Source organism: Callospermophilus lateralis, chromosome 7, assembly GCF_048772815.1.
Source record: "Callospermophilus lateralis isolate mCalLat2 chromosome 7, mCalLat2.hap1, whole genome shotgun sequence".
NCBI classification, from domain to species: Eukaryota; Metazoa; Chordata; class Mammalia; order Rodentia; family Sciuridae; genus Callospermophilus; species Callospermophilus lateralis.
Genome location: NC_135311.1, coordinates 92,516,055 through 92,543,324, shown reverse-complemented (window position 1 = coordinate 92,543,324; position 27,270 = coordinate 92,516,055). Strand labels below are relative to the sequence as shown.

Genomic DNA, 27,270 nt, shown 5'->3' with positions numbered 1-27,270 from the left:
TTTAGAAAACTACAAATGTTTTTGTCATGAGTCTGCTCTTAAGCCATGAATAAGATAGTCCCACAGATTTACTTTAAGGGAGTGCTTTTTATCTTTGAAAGAGTAACAAAAAATTCAAAAATCCCACTTCACACTGTAGAAGATATGATCTTTAAAGCTCCCAAGGGAAATGTGATTTCAGATATTATTAAAAGAGGATTTTTGCACATTTGAGGATATTTCTGTTTATTAGCAGTGTTTCTTTCTGGAGGAGTTTAGGGTCATAGGATGCTGGAAATGTCATTGGAAAGTATCATTTGTCTAGAAAAACACAGAACTTAAGTTTTAATTTTAAGTTTGATTTGTCCTCTCTTTAGCCATGTGTCCTTAATCTACTTCTTTAATGTTTATTTTTGTGATTAGTTTATCAGTGTTGACAGTCTTGAATATACCAATTTACTAGAGCTATTTATAATAGGTAAAAAATGTTAACATACTTTAAAATTATGAGCATAAATGTTAATAAGTATATATTTTCCTCTTACGTAATTAATGCTTTTGAGATTAGATAAGGGATGGATACATGACATAGGTTTGGGGTGGATAAATGTTGTTTTGCTTCCACAGCAAGTTTTTACTTTTGGATTTTAGGTGGGTTTTATATGTAGCAGAGCATCGTCAACTCATTTTATTTCTCCATTTGTGTAGTGTTAAGATGAATCTTTCTCTGACTTGCCCTGGCTGTGGCCTCAAGAAGCTCATACTAGTTGTTCTCTAAACTGAATGTAAAGCTTACATAATTTGGAATGATACTGTCTGGGTAGGACATCTACCTCCAGCACATAATCCCCACAAGGCCTGGGATATTTGGAGTCTTTTTTTCTGGAATGAGAACATTAATTAATTAACATAAATTAATGCTTATTTCACAGGTTGCTGTGAGCATTCAGTGAAATCTAGTATGAAAATACTTTGTAAACTCTGATGTCTCAAATAAACACTAGCCATATCACTTTTATGTTATAATGTTTCATATGAAGTATAATTTTCATATTGTAGTGAACATTTCATTTTTTATTAAGTTTTATCATAGGAACCTACACCTTCTATAATTGGGGACCAGTAACTTAATGTGTTGGACAAGTTTATCTCTTATCTAGAAATGAGGGTCCAATTGACAGGGTTTGAGCCCCCAAGGAAAAAATCATACTTAGGAAAGGAAGAAAATATAGTATAGTAAGAAAAAATCACTTGAGTTAGAAATAGACCTCCAACCCTGTGGGTGGCAACGTCTGGACATATTTTCAGTTGTCACAACTGGAGGTAGGCAGGGATAGTTGCTACTGGCATCTAGTAGTAGCAGCCAGGGATACTGTTATGTATCCTAAAACGTACAGGACAGCCCTCCCAAAACAAAGAATTGTCTAGCCCCAAAGATCAGTAGTGTTAAGATTGAAAATCCCTGTCTTAGAAGATTATTTCCATATATTCCCAGGTAGAACTAGTGCTCTTGATAAGATAGATAGACCAATCGATCAATCAATCAATCTATGGATCTTGAATTGACAACTTGCTACTGGGAAAATCTACCCTATTACTTGCCTACCTAGTGAAATTCTGTTGAAGTTTTAAGGAATAACTCTATAACTGCCCTTTTAACTCTCCCCCAGCCCCTCCTTATTTTCTTTACCTCTGGAAGAATAACTAGCTCCCTTGTGTTTGTTCCCACAGTAATGTGCATACAACTTAATGTATCATACCTTGCTGGTGGTGAGTCTGCCTCCTCTGCTGTTTTGGGCAGGAATTACACCTCTTCCAGTTTTACTCTTGGCACCTGGTTATTGGGGTTAATGACTATTTTTTTGGAATCTGAATTGTTTTAAATATAAGGATGAGCAAGAAGATGCCTAGTCTCAAGAAATGTGTGAGTTATCGAAGGGTGGCAAATCCTAATAGGGCAAATTGTGATACAGCAGAGCGGTTCCTCAAAGCAGAGAACTGTACCAGGCAGGTTGTATCAAAAGTGATTCTGTGAATTTCAAAACTATGCATTGTATTTGATCTGGCCATTTGGAGGAATGTCACACAAAAATAATCAGACATGTTCATAATGATAAAGAAAGTTAATGTAGTACCATTTAGAATATAGAAATTTGTAAATTCTCTAAATTTCTAATAATAGGAGGTTGGTATCACTTTCATATGTGTAAGATGGAAAGATGTAGCCACGCTGTTTAAGCTGACTTGTGAAAATGGTCAATATACAAACATATGTGCACACACTGCAAATTCAGGACTACTTACATTAACATGTTTTCAGGTAAAAACAGTGATTTTCATTTTGACTAGGTCAAGATAAGAGTTCAAGTCTAAAATAAAGACCAACTTATTTGGCAAAGCCAATCTACCTTTTGGTTACTATAATGAAACGTAAAATGTAGTTTCTGCCCCCAGGAACTTCTCATTTATTCAGGTTACTCCAAGAGATCTTCGTGGCACTACTTGAAAGATGTGGACTGAGCCAGCAGATTGGTTTGAGTTTTTCCACTGAATATTGGGTTCCATCTTCTCCCCTTTCTAAGAATAGCTGACAGAGCCAGGAACTGCTGTTTAGGGAGAGTTTTATAAAACCAAGGCAGTCCCCGGAGTAAAGCTGCATGATCAGAAGATGTACAAATGAGCAAAACAGGGATCCTCTGGTGACAGGTGAAAGAGATAACTGACAACAGCTGTTTGCAGCAGGAAGTGACAAGTGGGAACTGCCCTTCTCTTTCTCTTCGACCAAGGCTACTTGGCATGACATAGAGCTCCCTTTCCAGGAAAATATGTGTAGGAATTTTTGAAGTGAGGTGATGTTTTTCCAATGACTGCTGAACACAGGCACTCTCTAAAGAATTCCAGAAACTCTTCAGCTTTTAAATGAAGGTGCAAAAATCAAAAGAGCAGTAAATTGGTGGGATAATGAGAGTAGGAAACTTCATCTAGCTGCCACTGCCCCAGTCCCTCATAAACACTTTTATGGCTCATTCTGTCTGTTGAAATATCCTTCAGTTCATTGTCTCCTATATTTCAGTCCTTCTGTAAATGTCTACATTTTGAATCTCAGGGACTTCACAATGGAGTTAAGTGTAGAAAGAGAGAACTCTCAGTCTCACCAAACAGCCTAAAGGCATGATGAAATATAGTGGTTTTTGTTTTTTTGTTTTGTTTTATGGCATAGTTCTTTGACTCAGAGGTTGACTTTGGAAGTCACAAATTCTGAACTTTGGTTTCCCCAAAGTTATGAAAACAATAGTACCTATCTCACAGTGTTGGTGTAGGGGAGGTGTTTTAAGCTTTATTATTGGATTATTATGCGCTCGTTCTAATTTCCTCTTTTTTTGGCAATCACACAAATTTTTCTCTTAAAAATAAATACAGATAAATTTAAAAAAATGAATTATTCTGAGTGAAAATACCCACTTGAATTTGACCAATATTGTGAAAGTGGTAGATATAAAAATGATTTTGTGAAAAAATGAGCTCAATATTATTACAGAATTCCTTCTGAGCTGTGAGATATTATAATTCTGAAAGCAAACTCTTCAAACTTTTTAATGCCCATTGCCTGTATCTGGCCATAGGCACATGTATTAATACTGCTCTTGTAATAAATGTAAGCAATTGAACCTCAGATAAAGGATCTCCGCTTTTAGTTCTGGATCTTGTCCATCCTTAAGTCATCTGGGTCATAAATATTTTTTTCTAAAACTCAACCCTGGCCCAAAGCTACAATAGCAGCTTGTTACTCACATTTTAAGAGCCTATGACCTACTGACCTTGCTTCTTCTCCAAATGTACTGAGGATGAATTAGAACTAAAACAATGTTTTTATAAATCATTTAAACCAATGGCTCATTTTTCACTTTTTGTTTTAAGCCAAGTTTTTCATTTCTACTGAGTTATAATCCATATTTGATTTTCTTCACTTTGACTTAATAGTGCATATTGGGAAAAAAAAATAGAATGCCCATTTCTGAAGACCTGAGGGGTTTTAAAGAGTTTATTATAAAGAATTCTGCCCAATATACCCTGAAGGTTATGTTATGATGACAACAGAGAGAACCTGCAAAGTGGCAGAAAATTGATTTTTCAGATGGGTTTGATACTTTCCTTCTCAGACTAGTCAACTCTTAAAAATTCTTGCTTAGGAGCCTTGGAAGTTAATGATTTTGCACAGTGCCTTGCATAGTGATTAGGTACTCTGTCAATGTTTATTAAAGGAATGATCTGCAGAATTAGCATTCTCTAATATGGAAAAACAAATAGGTTAAGGCTCAAAGACAACTCATTTTCAATGGTATGACTTCACATAGCTTTGAGAGTGGGTTCATTTATTCATGTAACTTAATTAACAGCTCTCTTTGGGTTGGGTTAGTTGATGGCGGCAGCGGGGGTGGTGTGGGGGGACGTCTCTTGCAAGGAATACACAAACACAGAATTATGCCCAGGGACTCTATCTGGCATGTAGGTATATTTTGTTTGGCCCTCACAGGTGTTTGAAAGTTTTTCAGGTTTTTTTTAAGTTTTTGAATCCATTGCCAGCATTTAAACTTTGGGAGATTATATATTTTTAAAAGTCAAATATCTGTGATCTCTTGAAAAATTCACATTCCCACTTGACAACAGTCCACTCTCAAAAATTCACATTCCCATTTGACAACAGTTCCCTCCACTTTGAAGGTGTGTGCTCTCCCATTCACTGCAGTTCCCACCGGTCTGTGGTCTGAGGTATGACACCCCACCCATTTCCCCAGTTTTTATCACCTGCTTGGCCTATGGCAATGTGTAAGTTTGCAACTCTTGATTTTAAGAGTTGTATGATGTTAATAGGTTTGACTTAGAAAAATGTCTTGTCCATGTGAATCCCCTGCTATGCCAGCTTGAACTTCCATCTCCTTCTTTCAGGCTTTGAAAACTCTAACCCTTTTGCAGAACACTAAAGTTATCCATCCCTGAAACCTGGTTTGCACAGAGATGAGGCTTATTGTGTGCTTCTGCAACCTTTGTTCAGTCAGCAGACCCTGCTGATTCTGAGCTTTTATATAAACCAATCAATAATTTTATCTTCCACATTTTTTAAGCCCTTCCTTCTGTTCCCAATTTCTCCTATAGATGTTACTGCCTGTTGGCATTTTTAAAATTTTTGATGCCTTTAATAAGGAGAGAATAAAATAGGATATACTGGGAAAATGAACTTAAGATTTTTCTTCTTTTTTTATATGTCCAATGGAGTTCAGTGTTGTTGTCCTCATTCACTTAAGGCTTGTTAACAGCCAGTCTTGGCAGGAATTGGTTTTAGGGCATCTAGGCCTGGCTTGATGGGCAAAGTGATAGTCTGGTGGAGCTAGAATCAGTAAGCAACTTCTTTCCAAAGCTCTCTGAAGCCAGCCACCTGGAGCTTGGAGACTTCAGCTGGATGATAATTCTCTATGCCCATCAGGGGAGACTTTAAAAGCTTCACTCATTCCAAAAAATGAGTGAACCGTTGACAATTGGATTCCTGCTATTTTATAGGGAGCTTTTGAGTTGGGCATCCACAAAGTATTATCCAGTCTCCAGGGAAGGCAAAAAGGACTCATTTCATTTTTAAGGAACCCAAATTTAGAGGATTCTCAGCTGATACTCACTAGAACTTTCTGATTTGAGGAGTCAAGTCTTGTCACTCAATCTCTTGAGAGCATTGTGCTTCAAACCGGGCAGGAAGCATAGGTTCTGAGGTAAGAATCACAGGCTCCTGGTTATATTTCTCTTTGAATAGCCGCTGTCAGAATCCTCTGTATCAATCTGGATCCTCCAAAGAAATAAAACCAACAGGGATATGTGAGTGTGCATTCATGTACAGAGAGAGACGTAGTTATTTGTTTTAAGGAATTGACTTATGTGATTGTGTAGGCACAAGTCCCATATCTGCAGCACTGGTAGTCTGGAGACCCACAGAAGAGCTGTATTTCAAGCCCCAAGACAATCTGCTGGGAGAATTTCTTGTTGCTTAAGGAGATCATTGTTTTGTATTTTTTATTTTCTACTAAGGCCTTCAACTTGATTGGATAAGGCCCATCCACATTTTGGAAAGTAATCTGATTTTCTCAAAATCCACAATTTAAATGTTAATTTCAGCCAAAAAAGAAAAAGAAAATCCATCACAGAAATATCTAGAATAGTGTTTAACCACGTAACCACATATCTGGATAGCAAGTGATACATCAAATTAATCATAATATCCTTAGAGAAAAGATAGAAAATTGAACTGTAAAACCTACTATGGAAATTAAAGTTTTATTAATCTTCAGATTGACAAGAGGCTGCCAGCTCTTACTCCTAGAAAGTTCTGCTGTGTTCTTCTTTATTGCTCCCTTTTAAAGGTCAATGCTCATGTTAACGAATCCCTAGAAAGGAGTCTCAGTATTTAAGAAATTTTTTTCCCATGTAAATTGGTTATATATCTTGTAACATGATTTAAATAAATTTCTATATTAGTATACCTGGTTCTTTAAAAGCATCATTGATACCATGCGAGCCCCAAATAAGTTATTAGAGAGTTGTTTCGTTTTTTTTTTAATTTTGATGATTAACATGCTGATTCATAATATTCAGATTCTTATGCTAGGCTCTTTAGGAATTTATAGTAGATTTAAATGACATAATTTCCATTCTTCAGGGACTTAACTTCAAGTCAGGGTTTTTGTTTGTTTTTAAACTAAACTCGTAAATGAGCTTTCATTTTGAAGGAGAGAAAGGTCTTTTAAATTTATTTATTTAATGTACTTATGTATTGGCTTTTCTGTGGTGCTGGTGATCAAACTCAGTTGCATGCTAGGCAAGTTCTCTACCACTATGCTAAAACCCCAACCCTTATTATTATTATTATTTTTAATCATTTCAGACTCTACCATGGTGGAAATGAAATATCTTAAATAGTACAGACAGTTTTCTATTCACTTTAAGTTCAGTTGTGATACAGATTATGCAGTAGTCATTTAGTGCTAAGACTAGATGAACCTCTACATTCTGCTACTTTGCTGTGTCTAACTAAGAAGTTCATTTAACTTCTATGGTCCTCAGTTTTCTTAACTATAAAATGAACAGTTTGAATTACACTCTAGACACCCTTCCAACTCTCAAGATTTATTTAATTTCCTCTAAACATCTTAGGAGGGTTGTTTTTTAACTGGAGCCATTTGCCATTAGAGGCAACTTTTCCTACTGTTCAAATTAGTGAATTCTGAATTCCATGAGGGCACTTGTCTTCTTTCCTTTTTGAAAGTTACCTAGAAAAGAAGAGAGATACTATGCAGCAGAACCTATAGAAGTTAAATCAATTGATCATTCATTCATTTTTTTTTAAGTAGCTTTGTGGAATGGTTTGTGAAAGAAGTACTTCTGCTGCACATTGAAGTAGGGAAAAGAGAGCATAAGGAGATATGGAGGAAGAGATTTCCTGGAGCAAGGTGCCAACATGAAGAAAATCCCATGGATGGAAATGACCAGGAGTGCTGAGATAGACCTGTTTGAAGCAAATGATAGAAGAGGCAGCTAAGAAGTTGAACTGCCATGGCACAATGGTGTACCTCTGTAATCCCACCTACTCAAGAGACTAAGGCAGGAGGATTGCAAGTTCAAGGCCAGTTTTGAAATAGGAGATATAAAGGGCTGGGGATGTAGCTCAGTGGTAGAGCACTCCTGGTTTGGATCCCCACTACCGTGGGTAGCGGGGGCAGGGAGAAGAAGTTGGATTAATATGAGATCATAGAGGATCTTAAATGCTAGACTGAAGAATCTGAACATTATTTAGTAGGTTTCAGGCTCCGTACATGAAGTAAAGGACAGTATGTATCCTTCATCATATCTTTACAGTCTGACACATGGTAGATTATAAATATTTGTCGCTGAATGAGGCAATCAATTTAAGAATTTTCAGAATGGGAGTAAAAGAATAAGACATAGCATTAAATGAATTTTACTTGTTAACTATGTAACAACTGGAAGACCTGTCCGATTTCATTTATGTAGGCAGGGAGCAAGAACAGACCTGAACTTCGAAGTTGGTATACACTGTCAAGGTTTGGAAGAGGCCTGGGGAACTATATGCATGGCGATACCACAAGCAGGGGGTTATTTATTTGCACTTTGTGTGCTCTTTCCTCTTAGTCACTTGAATTCAGGGACCCTATCAGATTCAACTTTGCATCAAATACCTTGCTTAAATGGGTCTTGTATAAATACATGACAAAGAAGTTAGTGCACAGTAGCATGTGTGAGTTTTTTTCCTTAGTTTTTGCCTATCAGCAGTGATGATGCTGTCAGTTACTTTACCTCTAGGCAGAAATCAAGCAGTGTTGTGTTTTTATGGCCTTTAATAATAGTCTCTGATTTCATCTGAGCATTATCCAACTCTTATCCAGAGTTATAAGCTCTGATATAAAACTTACATTGATATTTTCTTAGTTATTTTTTTCAAATATATGTAATAAATATGTTATATGCATGATGAATTTAAAAATCCACAATACCAAAGCCATGTCTGTATTATTTTGAACTTAACTAGCTTTATCGTGTTGAAGGTAACAAATGTTGTAGACGTTGTACTAGATATTATCTGGTAGAGAAAGATGAATATAATCCGTTCTACCTTCAGATGCACCTAGGACCCAAGTAGAGCAGGCCGCGGCAGACTGTGGCAAGTGCGCAACAGCCATGAAAGACTGTTTCAGAAGAGAAAGAGAATATGATCAGGGCCTCTGATCATTTTGATGGAGAAGTGGTAGGCAATTACAACTTGAAGAGTTGAGCTTCCACAGACATATCTAGAAGAATGCTTCAGACCAGAAAACAGCAGCATGTGTCCATAAAGCAATTGAGTATGGTGACGTGGCAGGCCCAGCTGGAGCAGTGGACAAGGGATAGACTGCAGTGGGCTCAGAATCCTAGGTGCCTTAAACAGATTTCTCTCTGTGAATAGATTTTGAAGCAAGAAAAGGCTGTGGACCGGTCTGTGATTTGGGCAAATTAATTAGTGGGCAAGTGAAAAATAACCAAGACAGAGAGGCAAGTTGCCTCTCATCAAGTTGGGCCACTTTGGTAATCACAAAGTACTGAGGCTTGGAGGGACAACTGCAGGAAAGCAAGAGACATAAGGTGGCACTGTGAAACCGAGTGTAAAAACAGGGAGTGCAGAATATGTAGAATCTGGCAACTAGATTTTACTGGAGGTTTGTGTGAGGAGGAAGATTTTTTTCTTTTTTCTTTTGGCAGTACGGGGGTGTTCAGTTTAAGTGGTGTCCCACATCTGGGACGATGGAACTTAACAGGTTAAATTGAGCATGTTAGAGGATGAGGGCCTGCTACTAAAGGGCAAAAAGAAGAGCAAAAGGTTTTTAAGAGGAAAAAGAACTTAGTATGAACATGCTGATTTGGATTTTGAGTTGCATGAAGATCACCCTTCAGAGATGTTTGACAAGCAGTTGAGATTAACATACAGCATCATTTTATTTTCATCACCAAAATATTCTTGCCCCATGGCAGCTCAGGAGAGAGAGCAAAATTGAAATGTGTAGACTTATTTTTTAATGCATTCTTATTTTAATTGACACATAGTAATTTATAGGGTACACTGTCATGTTCTATTACATGTATTCAATGTGTGATGATCAGATGAGGGTAACTGTTATATCTACCCCCAGGAATGTCTACCTTAATGTTTTGTGTGAATGCATAGTGGAGTTTTTTTTTTTTTTATAAAATGTTTCTAGATATAATAGCTGAACCAAATATAGGCAACAACTTTTTTTCTTTTTCTACTCCATTTTAAAGATAGTGCACACGGATGAAGTAAAATACCTAACTCCACATGTTTTATTTATTATTATTACTGTTCTTATGTGAAATAAAACATTGTGGCTTAGCCCGGAACTTTTGTGCTTATGACTCTTGTTCTTTTGTTCTGTGTCACAGGTCAAATAATCTGACAAGCTTGGTTCTGGACAACTGAGTTGTGTTTTGTGTTTTAGTTGCAAAATACAGTGTGACGGTATGACAGATCTTACTCTTTCATGTTGGTCTCCCTCCCTTATCGTCTCGTACTCCATCTCCAGTTTCTTTAACAGTTGCTGTTACCTTCAGGCAAAGTAAATGTTACCAATACAGCCTTTATGGATAGGACTGCCAAAAAGAACTTGGTTGAGCTCAGAATTCAATGAAGCCGAGCACAAAGTGCAGAGCACTTTGCCTTTCTGAAAACCTACTCAGTTACATTGTGTAATTTATATAAAAAGAGTAACATGTTTATACTTCAGTGAATACTTCCTTATTTTTTTATTTCTGTAAATATTAATTCACTTACATTTCATCCTCTGTGTGATTTCTGAACTACCTAGTTAGATAGAAACTATTTCTGCCCAAGGTGGGGCCCTTTCCATCTTTCACATACAGAAAGAGGATCAGAGAGATTGGGGTAGAGCTCAGAGGAGTGAGTTTGGTTTCCTGATGCCAAATGTGGTTCTCTATTAATGATAAAATACTTTGACCAAAGGTAAAATTGGAGTGGTTCTTCTGCCATTGAAATGCTGAACTATGTGATCCTTCTTGGAATTTCTGTTGAGGCTACTGATTGAGCATTCACGATTCTAAATTGACTGAGTAGAAAACCCTTGTAGTCTGGCTAGTTTGTTTCCCAGTCTAAAGCCATGTTCCCACAGCAGCTTATGTGATTTCTCTCTCTCTCTCTCTCTCTCTCTCTCTCTCTCTCTCTCTCTCTCTGTGCGTGTGTGCGTGTGTGTCTGTGTGTGTCTGAGTGTGTCTGTGGTACTCTTGGTGAGCACCTCACAGTGTGGTAGAAAGCACCTGCCTTTGGCTCTGCTGAGAATTTGCTTTCTAGATTTCTCTGAGTAACCTTCACTGGCAGAGGCCTGGGAGACCTGCCTCATGGCTTCCAGCATTGAATTTCACCAGCTGCCTTTTATGGATTTTAGGCAGAGTTGGTTAGGAATTTTCTTTCTTTTAAAAATCTGGTTTTTAAAGCAAACAAGCTAGTCAACTAAGAAATAGATCCCATCATAGCTGAAAACCAAAAACCTCCCCCTAAGCATTTTGTGTGTTTTATTGGGCTGAAATAGCAAAGTGTTTCAAAGGAGACCTAGATTTAAAAACCATTCTGCTTCTTTCTTGGGACTTGCTTTATCTGGTATGATGATTTGCATTTCTATCTTAATACTCATTATTTTATTAACTTTTTAATGTTGAGTTAAAGTCTCAGCCTTCTAAGTTTTCTACTTTTATTCATTCAGCAGATAGTGACTGAATTCTTCCCTGGTCTGACCGTGGGCTAGGCCTGAGATGAAGAGGCAGAGGCAAAGAGCTCTCTCCCTTTGAGTCCTCCAAGCAAGAAAAGCATCCAGATAAATATCTGTAAAGTGAGTTGAGGCATTACCAGAGTTCAGGTGACTAGTGGTCAGAGGCGCTAGGTAGCAGCATAAAGAGAGCTTGTGGATCCCACCAGGCCACTACTCCCTGCCTGTTTTTTCTTTGCAAAGGTGCCCTTATTTCTTATTCTTGTGCCCACATTCCAACCTGCTGATGAGGAAGACAGGGATAAATGTTTGACATGGTTGTGAACCCACTTCCAGTTCCCCCTAGATGCCACCCTGTGCAATCTCCCAAGCTTTTGTGAAAAACAGATAATACTATCTGTTGGTGTATGGAAGGAAGACCTGAGATCACAAAGTCAGGGCCTCCTTGGTGATCTGCTGTGGTGGGGAAATGGTTAAAAAGAAATATGGTTGTCCCTGTGATACTGAGACCTTGCTAGAGAGAGAGGTACTTTTTACTCTGAAAGCCTTACCTTCCAAGGGCATTTGAAGTCAGCCCTTGTTTCCAGACTGGCTGAATTGCTGAACCCTGAAAGTTTAATCCTCATTACTGATAAGAACAAAAAGAATGTGACTTATCACTCCCATCTCTGCAGAGATGGAAGGAAAAACCATTTCTCGGAACATGATTACACGTTATTTGACAGCTTTTCAGTTTGCCCATTAATTTAGGTGTTTGAATAAGTAAACTCGTGGGGTGGGAGGAGTCGAGTATCATTGACTTTATAAATGTGATGGTTCCTTTTTGAAGAGATCCTACTCTTACCCTTTTCCTCCACCATTCAAACAGAGTTTAAATATTTGCCAGTGCAGATGTTTGATTTTTATCTTAGCTCTTTCTTTGTTTAACTTTATTCTCATGGGTGGTTAAGTGGAAGATAAGGGGGTTCTTGTTTAATTCTTTTCAACTGGTGTTGCTCAAATATTTGGAGAGCAACCTCTTCCCAGAAAGAATGAGCAGGTGGGAATCTGATTGAATGGAGGTGAAGAGCTGTGTCTCCAAGTCACAGCAAGCTTGACACTGTGAGGCTGTCACTAGGGCCAGGCTGTTTCTAGTGTCCACACCTTCCTTTAGAGGCCCTGGCAACTACCAGCGAGGGCTTTTGGTCTCCTTTGCTTCCCAGAAAAATGTGTGATGTTCTTAAAACAGCAGCAGCCACCAACTCCATTTAGAGCCTCATGGGGTTTGTTTTACAGTTACTCCTGAACTGATAGCAGGTTTTGCTTTCAGTAGAAAGGGGATATTTTTTTAACCTTTTGCACTTGTCTCAGCATTTTAGCAGTGATTAGAAACAAGCAAACAAGTAAAAAATATCCCCTGCCCCAGTAGCCATCATTATATTAGCTTTGTATATGGACTCAGTCGCTTTAAGCCTGGCTCTTCAGAGAAATCCACAGGGATTTGCTTTTTAAATCATTGCCTTAAAAACGTATCCACAAACAATACCGCATTTCACCACCACTCTTGCAAATCCACACAGGGGTGTGGTTTTTTTTTTGTGCGCTATGTGATAAATTGGGCAGGCTTCCCTGTAAATGTTAAGGAAAAATCCAGGATTCAAAGTGATTTGCCCGGCAAATCACCTTCCCTAGGAAATTTAAACAAAGACCAAATAAGATTCAGGAAGTAAACCCCAACTGGTGTGTGTGTGTGTGTGTGTGTGTGTGTGTGTGTGTGTGTGTCTTTCATATCTTTTTCTTTCTAAACTGGGACTCCACTGCAAAGTTGATTTACACTGTGAATCGAGGCTGAATGAAATCCAATTGGAACTCACTTGAACACTGTTTTGATGTAAGATTCAAAGCTTCTGCAAATTTATTTTATCTTCTACATTTGCTGATCTCCTGCTTGTAAATCCTGTTGAAGGAGAATAAAAATGACTGCAGCCTGATGGGAATTAAATGTCTGAAGTTCAAAGCAGTTTGCACATCAGAGCAAACGTCAATCAAATGAACATCTTGCAAGGCAGGCAGGGAGTGAATTTCTCCATGGAGAAGAGATCAAAGTGGGAGTCACAGTTCTGTTTTCTCCCTCGGGATGCAGTTTCGATCAGTTGTTCATGAAAGTAAATCCAGAAGGAAGTTTTTTTTTTCTTTTTTTTTTTTTCTTAAGGGGGTAAGAGATGGAGTTATTTCTCTTGAAACTGAATTTCAGGAACTGTTTTTTTTTTTTTCTTATGAAAAGTATAGGAAGCAGTTTTAATCCAATATTTCCAGTTTTTAGAGTCGAGGTCTAAAGGAGATTTAGATAGGATTTTTCTATTGCCATTACTTTTTTTTTTTTAAAAAAAAAAGCATGCATATAAAGAATAAAGTGTACAAAAACCTCTTAAAATGAATTGCCACCTCATTTTACATGATAATCTATGATTTTTACTAGTTCTTGACCTTTTCATAAACCTGGAATGATATCAATGTGACTGGCAACTAATATACTTCTCAATGTGAAATCTTTTCATTTACTCCAAAGAGTAATTGACCTGCTTTATAAAACATCTCAAGCATGAACTTGATATTTCCCACAGTCTCCAAATCAGGGTGAACAGCACACTGCTTTTTATAAATCACTTTCCTCAAAGACTCACGTGCATAAAACACATTCCTGTTTTTGGCTGAGGCAACTGTTCCTCCAGGGCCCAGAGGTAGCTAACAAGGATGGCTAAGCGTGTTTCACTCCTGTGCTGGAGTCAAGTAGGGTCTGGAATCCAGACAGAGCAGCAGCATTAGCGTGCAAGAGTGACGGGCAGAGAGATGATCCCCTTTTACATTTGCTTGGAAGAATTCTCCTCCTAGCCTAGGTGGCCCACCTTTTCCTCCTATGTCTGGACACACTTTTCCTTCTATATCTCTTAAGCCCCTACTGACACTTACTTCCTTACCAGACTGGCAGGTCAGTAGTGCAGTTAGTGAGAAAAGCAGCAGAGTAGGGCTTATTTCCAGGTTTTTCATGTGAACTTGGCTGGTGGATGGGTGTGTGTTCCGTGGCTGAGGTGCAGTACGCGTAAGAGAACTCAAAGCCATCCAATCTATTGTGAGATCAAGTAGCTGTTCAATGAATATTACTGAACAAAATGCCCAGAGCCTTCTGGTGACTTAGCTCTCTGCCCTTTCTCATTATTCAATCAGCCAATAAAAATTTATGGCATACCCCACATTCCCAGCAATGTGTTAGACCTAAGAGAGAAAAATAAATTCTCAAGTAACTTACAGTCCCATTGGGGACTTGACCACTCAAGTACATGAAAGGTTCTAGAGAGAATTCAGAGTTTTCAAGAGCTCCCTGGAGCAGGGAGGGGTATCAGTTAACAAGGATTCCATAACAAAATCTTTTGGCATCTCATCCCCACTTTATGCACATTTATTTGATACGTGAGTCAAGCAAAATAATTGAGATAATTTGCTTGTTGTTTACAACAAATCTTTTCAATGTGTGAATATTCACGGGCCTTCCCCCACTAAAATTTGTATGTTGAAACCTAACCACCAATGTGATCATATGAGGAGAAATATTAGGGGCCTTTTGGGAGTGATTAGATCATAAAGGCGGAGCCCATGGGTAGGATTAGTGTCTGTACAAAAGAGGCCCCTGGGAACTGCCTGGCCCCTTTCACTGAAGAAACCGTGAGAAGGTGTCATCTCTGATCCAAGAAGTGGGCTTTCACCGAATACTGAATCTACTAAAGCCACAATCATGGACTTCTTATCTTCCAGAAATGAATGTGTGTTGTTTATAAGTCACCTGGTTTATGGTGATCTGTTACAGCAACCCAAATAGACTAAATAATTCACTTGAATTTTGTTGATAAAAGCAGAATCTAAAAACAATCTGTGTCCAGTGGATCCGACTATGATACTATGATAAGCCCGATTCCAAAGGAACATAAAAATTAAGGGAAAAAAAAAAGTCATATGATTAAGAAGCAGATTAGTCAGCTTGAAGGAGGAAGGACTTATTATCAGCTGGACTGATGGGAGGAATTTGAGAGAGGAAGATGAGTTGAGCTGAGCCTTGAAGAACAGGTGCAGTGGACTGGAGAGTCTGAGGTGGATCCAACAGGAAGCACCTGTTGAGGGGCCAGTGTGATAACAAGTGTAGGCTGGGAGTTAGTGGAAGAGAAGGCTGGGTAGGTTATTTTTATTTTATTTTATTTTTGTAGTTGTACATGGACAGAATGCCTTTATTTTGTTAATTTTTTTATGTGGTGCTGAGGATCGAACCCAGTGCCTCACGCATGCTAGGCAAGGACTTTGCCACTGAGCTACAGCCCCAGCCCTGGGTAGATTATGGATGACAAGTACTACATCATGAAACTCTTTTATGACTGACAAATGTTTACTAAGCACGTACTTTTGTTAATGAGTCACTTCCATTTTTATTGTTGTAAAATGTTCTCTTTAATGTCTTTAAAGATGATCTTTGCAGTGAAAGAAGTAAAGTGATCCATAGTAATAGTTCTCCTTGGTTCCCCTGAACCAGTTATCATTTCACAAAAGCCCAAGGAATCTAAGCCTCCAGGGTGATCGCAGAGGTCCTGGCCGTGGACGCTCCATCCAGGCAGACAGGGGCTCTTATGCAAGCCTACACTTTTCCTGGGATGATTTTTCAGTACCCATCCTGAGTTGCCCCTTTCTGCAAGTTCTCCCTTATGCATCACTTAAATGAGGCAAAGTGGTGTGTGACTCATCCCTGGAAAGGAGTTGGGTTGTGGATTCAAGTCTGTCTTAGATCCCTGACTTGCTCTGTGACCCTTGGTGTCATTTTTCTCTACCATGAAAGGGGTTCAGTTGTGAGATTGTAGATGCAGACATATCTAGAAACTACTCTGTCCTCTTGAGCCCAAATCAAACTGGAAGATCCTCTGTCCCTAGTCTCTTTTAGGCATACTGGAAAAACCATGTTCCCTTAGAAAGAAATTTGATTACTTTTATTTCTAAAAGAATTTTCATGGCAGAAGCAAAGGGCTCTTCATCTTGATTTGCAAGAGATGCTTCTTTTTTCTCAGAGGCTGTCAAAAGTCAAATTCCTATACCTTACCCCAGCCTCACTAAAATAAAACTCTCCAAGGATAGATCCAGGAATCCACATTCCAGCATGCTTCCCAGGTGACTGTGGAGTAGCTAGAATTTCAGTCATTTATAACCATTCAAATGAGTCATATGCCTGCCTTGCTAAGATTTCTGGATCCTGAGAAGAGTCCAAAAACCAGGGCCAGGCTCCATGGATATTCATGAAAGACCAGCTAATACGAGCACCTACTTTTGACAAGAACAATGCTAAGTATTATGTACAAAATGGTGAGCAAAACCAACAAGATATAGTGTCTGCCTTCCTGGGAAACCTTTCTATTTATAGCACCTGATCTATAAAATCTATCTATAAAAAGTACACAAACAAGCCAGGCACAGTGGCCCATGCCTATAATCCCAGCAACTCGAAAGGCTGAAGTAGGAAGATGGCGAGTTTGAAGCTTCCCTCAGCAACTTAGTGAGACCCTGTCTCAAAACAAAAAATAAAAGAGGGTGGGGATGTAACTCAGTGGTAAGGGCCCCAGGGTTAACACACACACACACACACACACACACACACACACACACACACACACACACACATAGAACTGTAAATTTAAAATTGTGTTTTGAGAGAATGTGGAAGTACTCTATAAAAGCTTGGGAAGTCACCCACTGTCAGAATAGGTCTTCCTAAGGAACTGGTGTGTGAACACAGCCCTGAAGGATGAGGAGGTAAACAGTCAAGTCCCTTCTGTACTTCCCTTGTCCAATACGGCAACTGTTCTTCAGTGACTATTCATCTTAAAGATTAAATAAAACAGGAAATTGGGTGTCTGACTTACACCAGTCACATTTCCAATGCTTAGTAGCCACATGTGGCTACACTCTACTGGGCAGCGCAAAAATTGTGCATATTCATCATCTTGGAGAACTCCCTTGGCCTGCCCTGGTCTAGACCAGGGGTGGTGAAACAAGTCTGACACACCACCTACTTTTGAAAATGAAGTTTTATTGGAAGCCAGCCACACTCAACTCTTTATATATTCTCTGTGGCTGCCTTCCCACTATAATGGCAGAGTTGAATAGTTGCAACAGACCTTATGGCCCACAAAGCCTAAAGTATTTATTATCTGGCCTTCTATAAAAGCGTTTCGTAAAGAAACTGCCTTTTCATGGCTAGCTAGCACATGAAGAGGAGTGAGATTATGGTGATGCTGCTCTGCCAGCACACACACACACTCGCAGCTGCTGCTGTGTTAATCTCTTCTTTTTTCTCCCCATCTGTGGCTTTTAAGGCAGCAGTCTTCTCGTCTAGACAAATTGGAGCAGGTCCAAGGAAGAGCAACTTTGTTGGTGAAGCAACTGTGTCCTTTGAGACACAGTTCATGTTGATTTAATTCTGCACTGGGCTAGAGGCTAGACTAAAGGACTCTATGTTTTTCCCCTTTTTGTGGTGCTGGCGGGTGGAAGCCAGGGCCTCATGCATGGTAGGCAAGTATTCTACCCATGAGCTGTAGCCCTAAAGGACTGTGAAATTCAGTTATCTCCTTCTTTGAGGTGCTGTGTAACAAAACAAAACTTTTAACTCCTGCTGTTGAAACTGAAATTCTAGCTTCCTTGTTTATTCAACCAATGTGATTTTAATAATTCATATCTATTATGAGATGTGACCAACAGACAATAGAGTTCAAGATCAAATGGATCTTGATTTTTGAAGAGCACCTCTCCTAAGTTATGTGCTCATGGAATTTCATTAATTACACATTTACCACAAGTTTTTAAAAATCCTAATATAAGCTTGAGTTTGTTTGAGTATCTCAAAGAAACTTCAGGAGACCTCTCATCCGAAACCTAAACAAGTTTCATGGAAGTTTAAAATCTTTTTTGATACATTTGGATTAGATTTGCTTAAAAATACTCTTAAATATAAATATAAATATAAATTTATTGGCCCATGTTCCTAATACGTTTTTTCAGATTGTTGTTTTCTCTAGCAAATGAGTAATTGATTATTAATAGGTATTGTTGATCTGCTATGATCCAGAGTTGTACTGTTGTCTTGCCTATGATACATTGTACTACCACACTGAAAATCAAAAAAGACCTTGGCCTTATTTGTGTTACAGTCTAGCAGGTAGAAGTTCTGTGCCTGTACTGAGAGAGGAACTTACATACATTATTTCTAATCTTTCTGACAGCTTTGGAAAGTAAATTTTATTATCTCTTTTTCCAGATAAGGAAACTAAGGCTCAGAAATTTATTAAGTTTCCAAAAGTCACACAATTTAGTAGAGACATAGAAGAGCTTCAGATCCAGACTTATTATGTCCCTTTCAATACTGTCTATTTTTGTACTATTTCATTTATTTTCAAATAGGATAATTTAAAGTATATGGTTTCACATGTAATCCCAGAGCTCAAGTCTGAATTTTCATGATTTTAGTCAGTCTGAATTTTGTCATCTATTTTTTTAATCCCCTTAGCATTGAATTTGATTTCTAAATTTTTTAGACACAGATTTTTTCCCCCATATTATATTGATATTTTGTTTTTAAAGGCTGGGGATAGAATCCAGGGTCTCATGTATCCTAGGCTGGTACTCTGTTGCTGAGTCACATCCCAGGCCTGAATTTTTTTTTTTTAATATTTAAGTTTTTAATGTTAAATTACTATTCTTCTCTTTATTGGCTGAACTTTTTTGTACTTGGTATGAACTATTGTTTTTGTTGGTTGATTTTTCTAGGTCAGAAAACTCCCAAATAAGCATTGTTAATCTTACTTTTCTATTGTTTCAGATTTGATGGGAACTTTAATACCAATGTATCTAGAACAATCAGTTGTGATCGACTTTCCACCACTGTTAATAGCCGAGCCTTCAATCCAGGACGAGACTTAAATTCAGGTCAGTAATTTGTTTGTTTTACAAGGGTGAACTATTTTCTATCAAGTTTAAGTGGAATACATGTATTGCCTCAAACATTTTCCCTCACATTTTGAAGAAAATTATCACATACCCAAAATTGGATATTTCTTTCTGATAAGTTAACCCTCAATAGAGAGAGAGGAAAAAAAAAAAATCAAGCTGGCATCTACTGTCTAGTTATACATATGGCATGTGCCAAGGACCTTGCTAGACTCTTCAATCCATTATCTTGTTTGTTGTGTGTTTTATATTTGTATTTTAAAGGTTAGAGACCTAGTTATGTTTGCAACAAGAATTGTTGGACTTCATTTGCATTGCATATTTATAATTTTAAATTTGGGGGTTTTCTGGAAGAATGATGGAAGAGGTTTTCTACCAGTTAATGTTACCACGTAATATCATTCATTCAGGTTAAACTTTCTTCCTGTCTCATTGGAACTCAGGTCCATGCAGTGGTAATGACTACTAGCTACTTATGTTTATAGAGCTCCTGACAGCATCAGAGTAACATGATGTCTCTGCTTTCTTGCCCTGGAGTTCCACTCCATATTTCTCCTATTTTATCTTGTGTACACTTGCTGATTGATGGATCTCAGAGCCTGGAGGCTTCACCTTTTTGGAGCTGGAAGAAATTTTAGAAATAATACCAGCCTCAATTTTTAGATATTACTGAGGAAGAATCCAAAGCCCAGAATGGTCCTAAGCTTTTCTTTATTACTAGGAAGTTGAAGGATAAAATCCTTGAACATGAGAAATATATTTCCCAAAGCCCAGTTCTTTTGTAGACGGGCAGAACCCAAGAGAGAAGCCATAGGATGAGAACATTTACTTGTAGGGCCCCATCCAGTCTCTGGGAAAGAAATATATAATCATGAGGAACTGTATACACAAACCAGGTAATCTACTGGGTCTGGAAAAAAAAAAGACTTATAAGTTTTATATTTCTTAGAGATAATAAAACTATAGCTGCTAGATAAATGGTCCAATCCAAATCTGCCAGGCACGTATTCTCTGGGCCAGTATATAGTAGAGTCAATAATTTTTTTTAAGATTTGCTTTAATATTTTTTAGTTGTAGTTGGACACAATATCTTTATTTTATTTATTTTTTAATGTGATGCTGAGGATAGAACCCAGGGCCTCACACGTGCTAGGCAAGTGCTCTACCACTGAGCCACAACCCCAGCCGAAGTCAATAATTTTTTAATTGGTCAGAGAAACTGAAAGCCTTCAGGAACAGGTAAGGTTTACTGCTAGAAAGCAAGATAAATGAGAATATTTTTCAGTAATAACAGAAAAAAAAGTAGGTAAAAGTATGGAATGGCCAAAAAAAAATTAAGTGTGGAAGATTTCATAACTGACACCGGGCTCAGAGCTGGCACTGTATTCTCCAGGTTCTCAAATTCAGTACTTTACCTCTTTCCCTCAAAAAAAGTTCATTAACACAAGACACATTACTGGGTCTGAAGATTTGAGGTTGAAGCTGCAATCTTTTAATAGAATCAGATCTAACTGTGTCCCAAAAATGTACAAGGTAATTTAATATTGTATGTGGTTATTATTTTTTGCAATTCATGCAAACTTGTGGGGTTATTTATTTGAATTAATAAAGAAAACAGTGCATTACATCATGTACAACCACAGGAATAGGAGGTTATACTTCATGTATGTATACTATGTTCAAATACATTCTACTGTTATCTATAACTAAGGGAAAAAAAAGAAATTTTTAGTGCAACTGGTAACATCATAGAAACTTTATAGTATTTCTAGAGAAAATGATTATTACCATAAATGATGAAAATGAAATAGCTTGTCATTGGTAATATAATTTAATCATATTATTGGTAATATGATTACCTATGAAATATACAAAATGCAAGTACAGTTGCCTTCCAAGCAGCACCACCAAGTCCCTAGAGTTTAGCTGACTGCATCTGTCTCTACACTGTTAATAAATCTTATTCTTGTTTTCATAATTTGATAAAAAAGAGAGAGCCAGAGAGAAAACAATGCATTATTCATTCAAACAAGATCTAGAAGGATCTAGTCATTAATGATAGTGGGTATATTTAAGTGATGGAACAGTGGTGTATTTTTATTTTCTTATTTAATTAAGCATTCATAGCTTTTATAATCAGCTTATTATAAATCAGCTCCTGATTATTTATAATACATAGTATTATGTAAATACTAAGTAAACAGTTGCTATGCGTATTGGTTAGGGAATAATGAGAAGAAAAAATTTTTACCTGATAAGTACAGATTCAGTTTATTTCTGAATATTTTCAATCAAAGATTGGGTGAATCCACAGATATGGCGGACTAACTGTACTTTCAAATATATTTGTTCTCTTTTCCGATAGATAATACCTTGCTTAACATATCTCTGACAACAGATCCTCAGTCTGGTGCTGAGTTTCTAGCAAAGCTCTGTTACCTCCTGGCTCTATGATTGGGACAATAAGAAAGGGCAAATTGGGGCAGGCAGGTGGTGCATGTTCACTTGTGTCCAGAATGAGGCTCCCCTGCCAGGGCCACCAACCTCAGTGGGTAGGCCAGACCCTGGAGGATCTGGAATCTTCTGCAGCCAGGGCCACATTCCCATTTCCTTATTTTGAAGGATCAAATCCTTAAACATGACAAAAGTATTTCCCAAAGCCCAGTTCTCTTGTAGACATACAAAACTCATTCATGCATCATTACTAGTAGTATTATACCTTTTTCTTAGTGGATACAGAAAAAGCTATTGCCTCTTCTCTACCAATTGAAAATAAATACATAACAATGGGTTCAGCAGTTATTTATTAAGCATTCTCTATATGGTAAATTCTAGGCCAGGAGCTATAAACAAAACAAAGAACAAAATTCAGGGGTTAGGAGCTGTAGATTTTGAACAAATAGACAAGTAAATGCCCAGGTCGATGATGAGGAGTGCCTCTGTCGTTCCACTGTGTCCCAAGTTGAGCCTGATGAGAGGAGCCTAATGGTAGGTGTTCAGATCTTGAGGCTCCACCCTGCTGAATGGGTGATGCCAATTATCAAAGCACTTGAGGCTGCAAATTGGTCTCATTCTCTCTTTCACCCATGTGATGCCTTCCACCATGCTTCAAGAAGACCTCCAGCAGATCCTGCCCCTGGACCTCAGATTTCCCACCTCCAGAGCTGTGAGCCAAATAAACCAAATAAGTTACTCAGGCTGTGGTATATTCTGTTGTAGCAGCACAGAACAGACTAAGACAGATGCTGTCAAGGAAAAATAATTCAGAGTTGAGACAGGGAATGCTGTCGGTGGGGGTTTGGGGATGGAAAGAGGAAGAGACTTACTGTTTTATGTAAGGGCTCATTGGTGAGATCTGAAGAAGTGGGAGCTGTAAGTCATGAGAATAACTGGTGGAAATATATCCCATGCAAAGGTCTTGAGCTAGGAGAATGTTTGGTGTGCTCCAAACTGCAAGAAGCTGAGATGGAGTGAATGAGGAGAGAGAGTAGTAGATTAGGTCAGATAAGTAGTTGAGGGCTGGATCACCAAAAGCCTTTCCTTACTGGCCATTTTAAAGATTTTTAGCTTTTGTCTGAATGAAATTTAAGGCCATCAGAGGGTTTGATGCAGGGAAGCAATCTACTTAACTTGAGCTGCTGTGACAAGAGAAAGGCCAAGATACAGGCAGCTAAGTAAGATGCTTATTAGATGCCCAAGTAGAAAGGACTTTGGACAGTTGGTTATACAGGCCTATCGTCCAGGAACAGGGTCAGGCTAGAGATTTAAATTTGGGGCTCATCATGTCTAGGTGTAGTAATACCTCAATCGTGGAACTTGCTAAAATCATATAGCAGATGACTGGAGTTAGAAAAGAGAAGAACTCCAGAGACTGTCTTGGGACACTTTGTCCTATGACTCTCAGAAGCAATCCAAAAGGAATCAGGAGGGACAGTCAGTCTCCTAGGGAGAGAACCAAGAGGAACATCTCCCTGAAGCTAAGTGACGAAAGTGTTTCAAAACACTTTCTTGGGGAGAGATTGACTGTCAGGCAGTCCCAGTAGATGAGAGTTAGAAACCTGACCACAAGATTTAGCAACATACAGTCACTGGTGAGCCTGAGAAGAGGTGCTGGGTGAGTAGCAGAATCGAATGAAAGGCTGATAGCTGTGGGTTTAAGAATGGAGGAGAGAAGTTGAAGACAGTAATCGCATGAGGTTTGCTTAAAGAAAAACTGAAGGGCCTTAGGAGTCCAGAGTGTATTTTTACATTGAACGAAGTTAGAGCAAGTTCATGTGATAAAGGGAATGATCCAGCAGAGAAAAGTTAATGATACAGGAGCCTTCTCCTCGATGAAGTGAGAGATGGTTGCATCACAGGTAGAGCGAAAGAAGAGGGAAGGAAAAGTCAGTGATTAGAGATGCCCAGAGGATGATAGGTGTAGTGTCACAATACCTGGAAACTGGGGACATTCCTGCTTTAGTAACTCTGTTTTCTTGGAAAATCAGGAAGCAATATCATGAGCTAAGAGTAAAAGACCTATTAGCTGAACTACAGTTACATTCTGCTACTAAGATTTAGAGTAAAACTTAGCTACACAAATGATCAAGAACCCCTACAAGAGCTGGGGTACGATTCAGCAGTAGAATGCTTGTCCAGCTTGCATGAGGCCCGAAGTCAATCCCCAGCACTGAAAAAGTAGAAGAATCTCTATGAAGTGCAGTGTTTGTTGTTAAGGGAGAGTTAAGAGGATTTGAAAACTAGAGTGAAGATGACAGGGGTAAGTAGAACATAGAGACTAGATCTTGAATTTTGACATTTCTAAGAGCATGACTCAAGTGTAACCTACTGCCTACCAAGAGTTGTTCTCGGCACAGTTGACACAGCTAGATTTACAAGCAGCCTTTGGCAATATTTAGGTATTTAAGAACTGATTTGCTTTTGAAGTCGTGTGTCGCTCTAACAGGCAGCGGCTGACTCCCAAAGTCCACATACTTGAGCAGTTATTTGTAATATGAGAGGAGTGGTAGGTGGTGAAGGGTGACCTCAGAGTCCCCCCTTTTCCTCCTCCTACAGCGCATACCCCCTTTTCAGAGCAGAGTTAATGTGCTCCTGGGCTATCACATGTCCGATATTTACATCTGTAAGATGTCCAGCCTCAGGCTCTTTCAGACTGTATATAATCCATCAATGGACCCCTAATTGATAACACAGTTTCAGATTGCTGTTCAGACTAGCTGGAAACAGACTCACATAAATTATAAACCATTCTTAGATTCATTTATCCAAAACTAGGTCATGTGTTCATCCATCCAACACACATGTGCAATCTTTTTCTTAAAACCACCCCTGCCAGATCTCTACTTTCTAAATTGACTCCTTGTCCCTGATTCCATTCAAGTAACTAAAGTTTGACAGTGCATGTGTTATATTATGGTGCTGGTAATGTTTTGCTCAGTCTCTTTCCTGCTTTTATCCCTCATTTCTCTCTCTCTCTCTCTTTTTTTTCTTTCAAATTCCTGCTGAGCTATTTTCTTGTACGTGGCCTGATCCCTAAAGAGAGTTTATTTGAAGAGTCCAAGGAAAGTTGCCTCTTGCTCTCTTGAGTTATGCAATTGAGGTGAGAGTGGGAGTTAGTCTTCTTGCTGAAAGAAAAAGTGTCTGGACTTTCTTTATTGTGTTTGATTTTTTAAAGAGTATTTGAAGTTACAAACTTCGATCTTGGTAACGTTGCAGTCTTCATTGAGATACAGGATTCATGGGGTGTAAGGGGCATTTAGAAGTCACGTTACAGAGGTAAATGCTACAGGAGGTACAGGTGGGCCCCAAAGGCTATAGACTGCTCATTTCAGTAGCTTCAGCACTTCTGTGGTGAGTAACCACTGTTCTCCCTTCTGTAAAATGCACATGGTCCTCTGGCTCGGGTTGTGGCTCAGTGGTAGAGCGCTGGCCTAGGATGTGTGAGGCCCTGAGTTCGACCCTTAGCACCACATAAAAATAAATAAAATAAAGGTATTGTGTCCAACTATAACTTAAAAATGAAGATTTTTTTTTTTAAAAAATACACATGGTGCTCAATTTACAGATACTGGTACAAAGGCAAAACTCATTCATTAGAAAATATATTTGAATGTCGATCTTTTCCCAGGATAGCAAGGTGAGGTTTGATACCACTCATGATGCTGGGCAGGGAAATAGTTGCAGCTCCCCATTAGTCACCTCAATCAGGAGGGGAGACAACTAAGACCACACTGTACTATGTTCCTTAGCTAGGATGTACAGTAGGGTAGGTGCATTTTTCTACTTAACAATACTCTTAACTCACAGTGGGTTAATCAGGACAGAGCTCCATTGTAAGTCAAGAAGCATCTGTTTATTGAAAATGATCTGTTAAATAAGAATTGGCAAATTTTCCTAGTAAGGAAAGAAAAAAAAAAAGAACCATGCTGTATCTAAAATAAAAGAACAACACTCAGCCAAACTAGGAATCTCTGGTTCTTTTTTATGCCCAATTACCCCAGCTGCACAATTGCATTAGTTTCATAAAAGATGTGGTAATTACTTATATAACATCTAAAAACTATTCAGTTTCTCAATTCTTCTACTCCTGTGATTTGGTTTATTTTCATCTATTTTTGTGTATATGTACACAAACAAGATCAAGTAAAAAACAGAAGGTCCTTTTTTAACCCTGACTTCCTCCTCAAGTTACTAGTTCACCGTCTAGTCTGCTTAAAGTTCCTCACAACAACCCTATTTTATTGATTTCAGAATTTTTTGTAACTTTATTTTATTTATTTATATTTTTTTAATGTGATGCTGAAGATTGAACCCAGTGCCTTATACATGTTAGGCAAGCGCTCTACCACTGAGCCACAATCCCAGCCCCAATTTCAGAATATTTTAAAAGCCATATACTGATATATATTTTTATACATAGGATCATAATGAAGAGAATGTGCTAGAGCACACTATATGAAATATTTTTAGCATATGAGATCATAATGACTAGAGTTGATTTTTAACTTAAAAATGTATGTATGTGCACACATACTCATATATACATTTTTACATTTTCTTATATCATTTGGTGATGATTGTATAATATTGTTGAATTACCAGTCCAATTCAGTTTAACACTTAGATTTTCCCAGTTTATCACTGTATTAAAGATACTTTCAGGCACAGTGGCACACACCTATGATCCTAGCAACTCAAGAAGCTGAGGCAGGAAGATGGCAAGTTCAAAGTCAGCCTTAGCAACTTAGTCAGACTTTGTCTCAAAATACACAATAAAGAAGGCTGGGGATGTAGCTCCATGGTACTACAAAAAAAAAAAAAAAAAAATCCTGGGTAGAATTTCAAGTGACTCCTCTACAATTGCACTTGACTTCTTTGTAGCCATTGACATATAAACCTCATTTTTGCAACTGTCATCCTTTGGTCTCTATAAAATTATTTTCTGTTATTCATTCTCTTCTCAGACCTTTTTGTCTATCTTCCAGGGCTTCTTTTCCTCTGTCTCTTTCTCAGGGTAGATGCTCCCACACACCCTCACTTATTGTCACCCCCCTGAAAGTTCTCAGTCAGGTTAACCCACACCCCAGTTTCTGCATGTGCTGCTAAATTCCAAATCTCTAGCTACAGCCCTGGTCCAATGCTGAATTAATTTACTAAATAACCACCTTCAGTTTATCTCTCCATGATTATCTTATTGTGACCTCAAAAATCAAACAGAAACCAAACTTGCCTCTGAACTCCCCAATCTGGGTCCTCAGTCCTGGTCACTGGCACCTCCATCCTGGTTACACTGTGAATCCTTCCTCCCCTTTTCCACCCTTCAGAGTTGTGTTGGCTCAGCTACCATTCCTTTGTGTGACTTTGCTCCATGACATATTCTTCTTATAGCATGTTGATTTTTTTCATGCTGGACATCTGCTAGACCTTGTGCTACTTTCTGTTTGCTCCTTTGTAT

General features: G+C 38.3%; 1 protein-coding gene across 1 annotated transcript in view; it reads left to right on the top strand.

Annotated features, from left to right (window-relative positions):
- Cachd1 (cache domain containing 1) overlaps positions 1 to 27,270 on the top strand; it is a 203,978-nt gene that overhangs the window by 108,803 nt on the left and 67,905 nt on the right. The window contains exon 4 of the mRNA XM_076862327.2: positions 19,189 to 19,295. Coding sequence (XP_076718442.2) covers positions 19,189 to 19,295 — 107 coding nt within the window. The remainder of the gene's footprint in view (positions 1 to 19,188; positions 19,296 to 27,270) is intronic.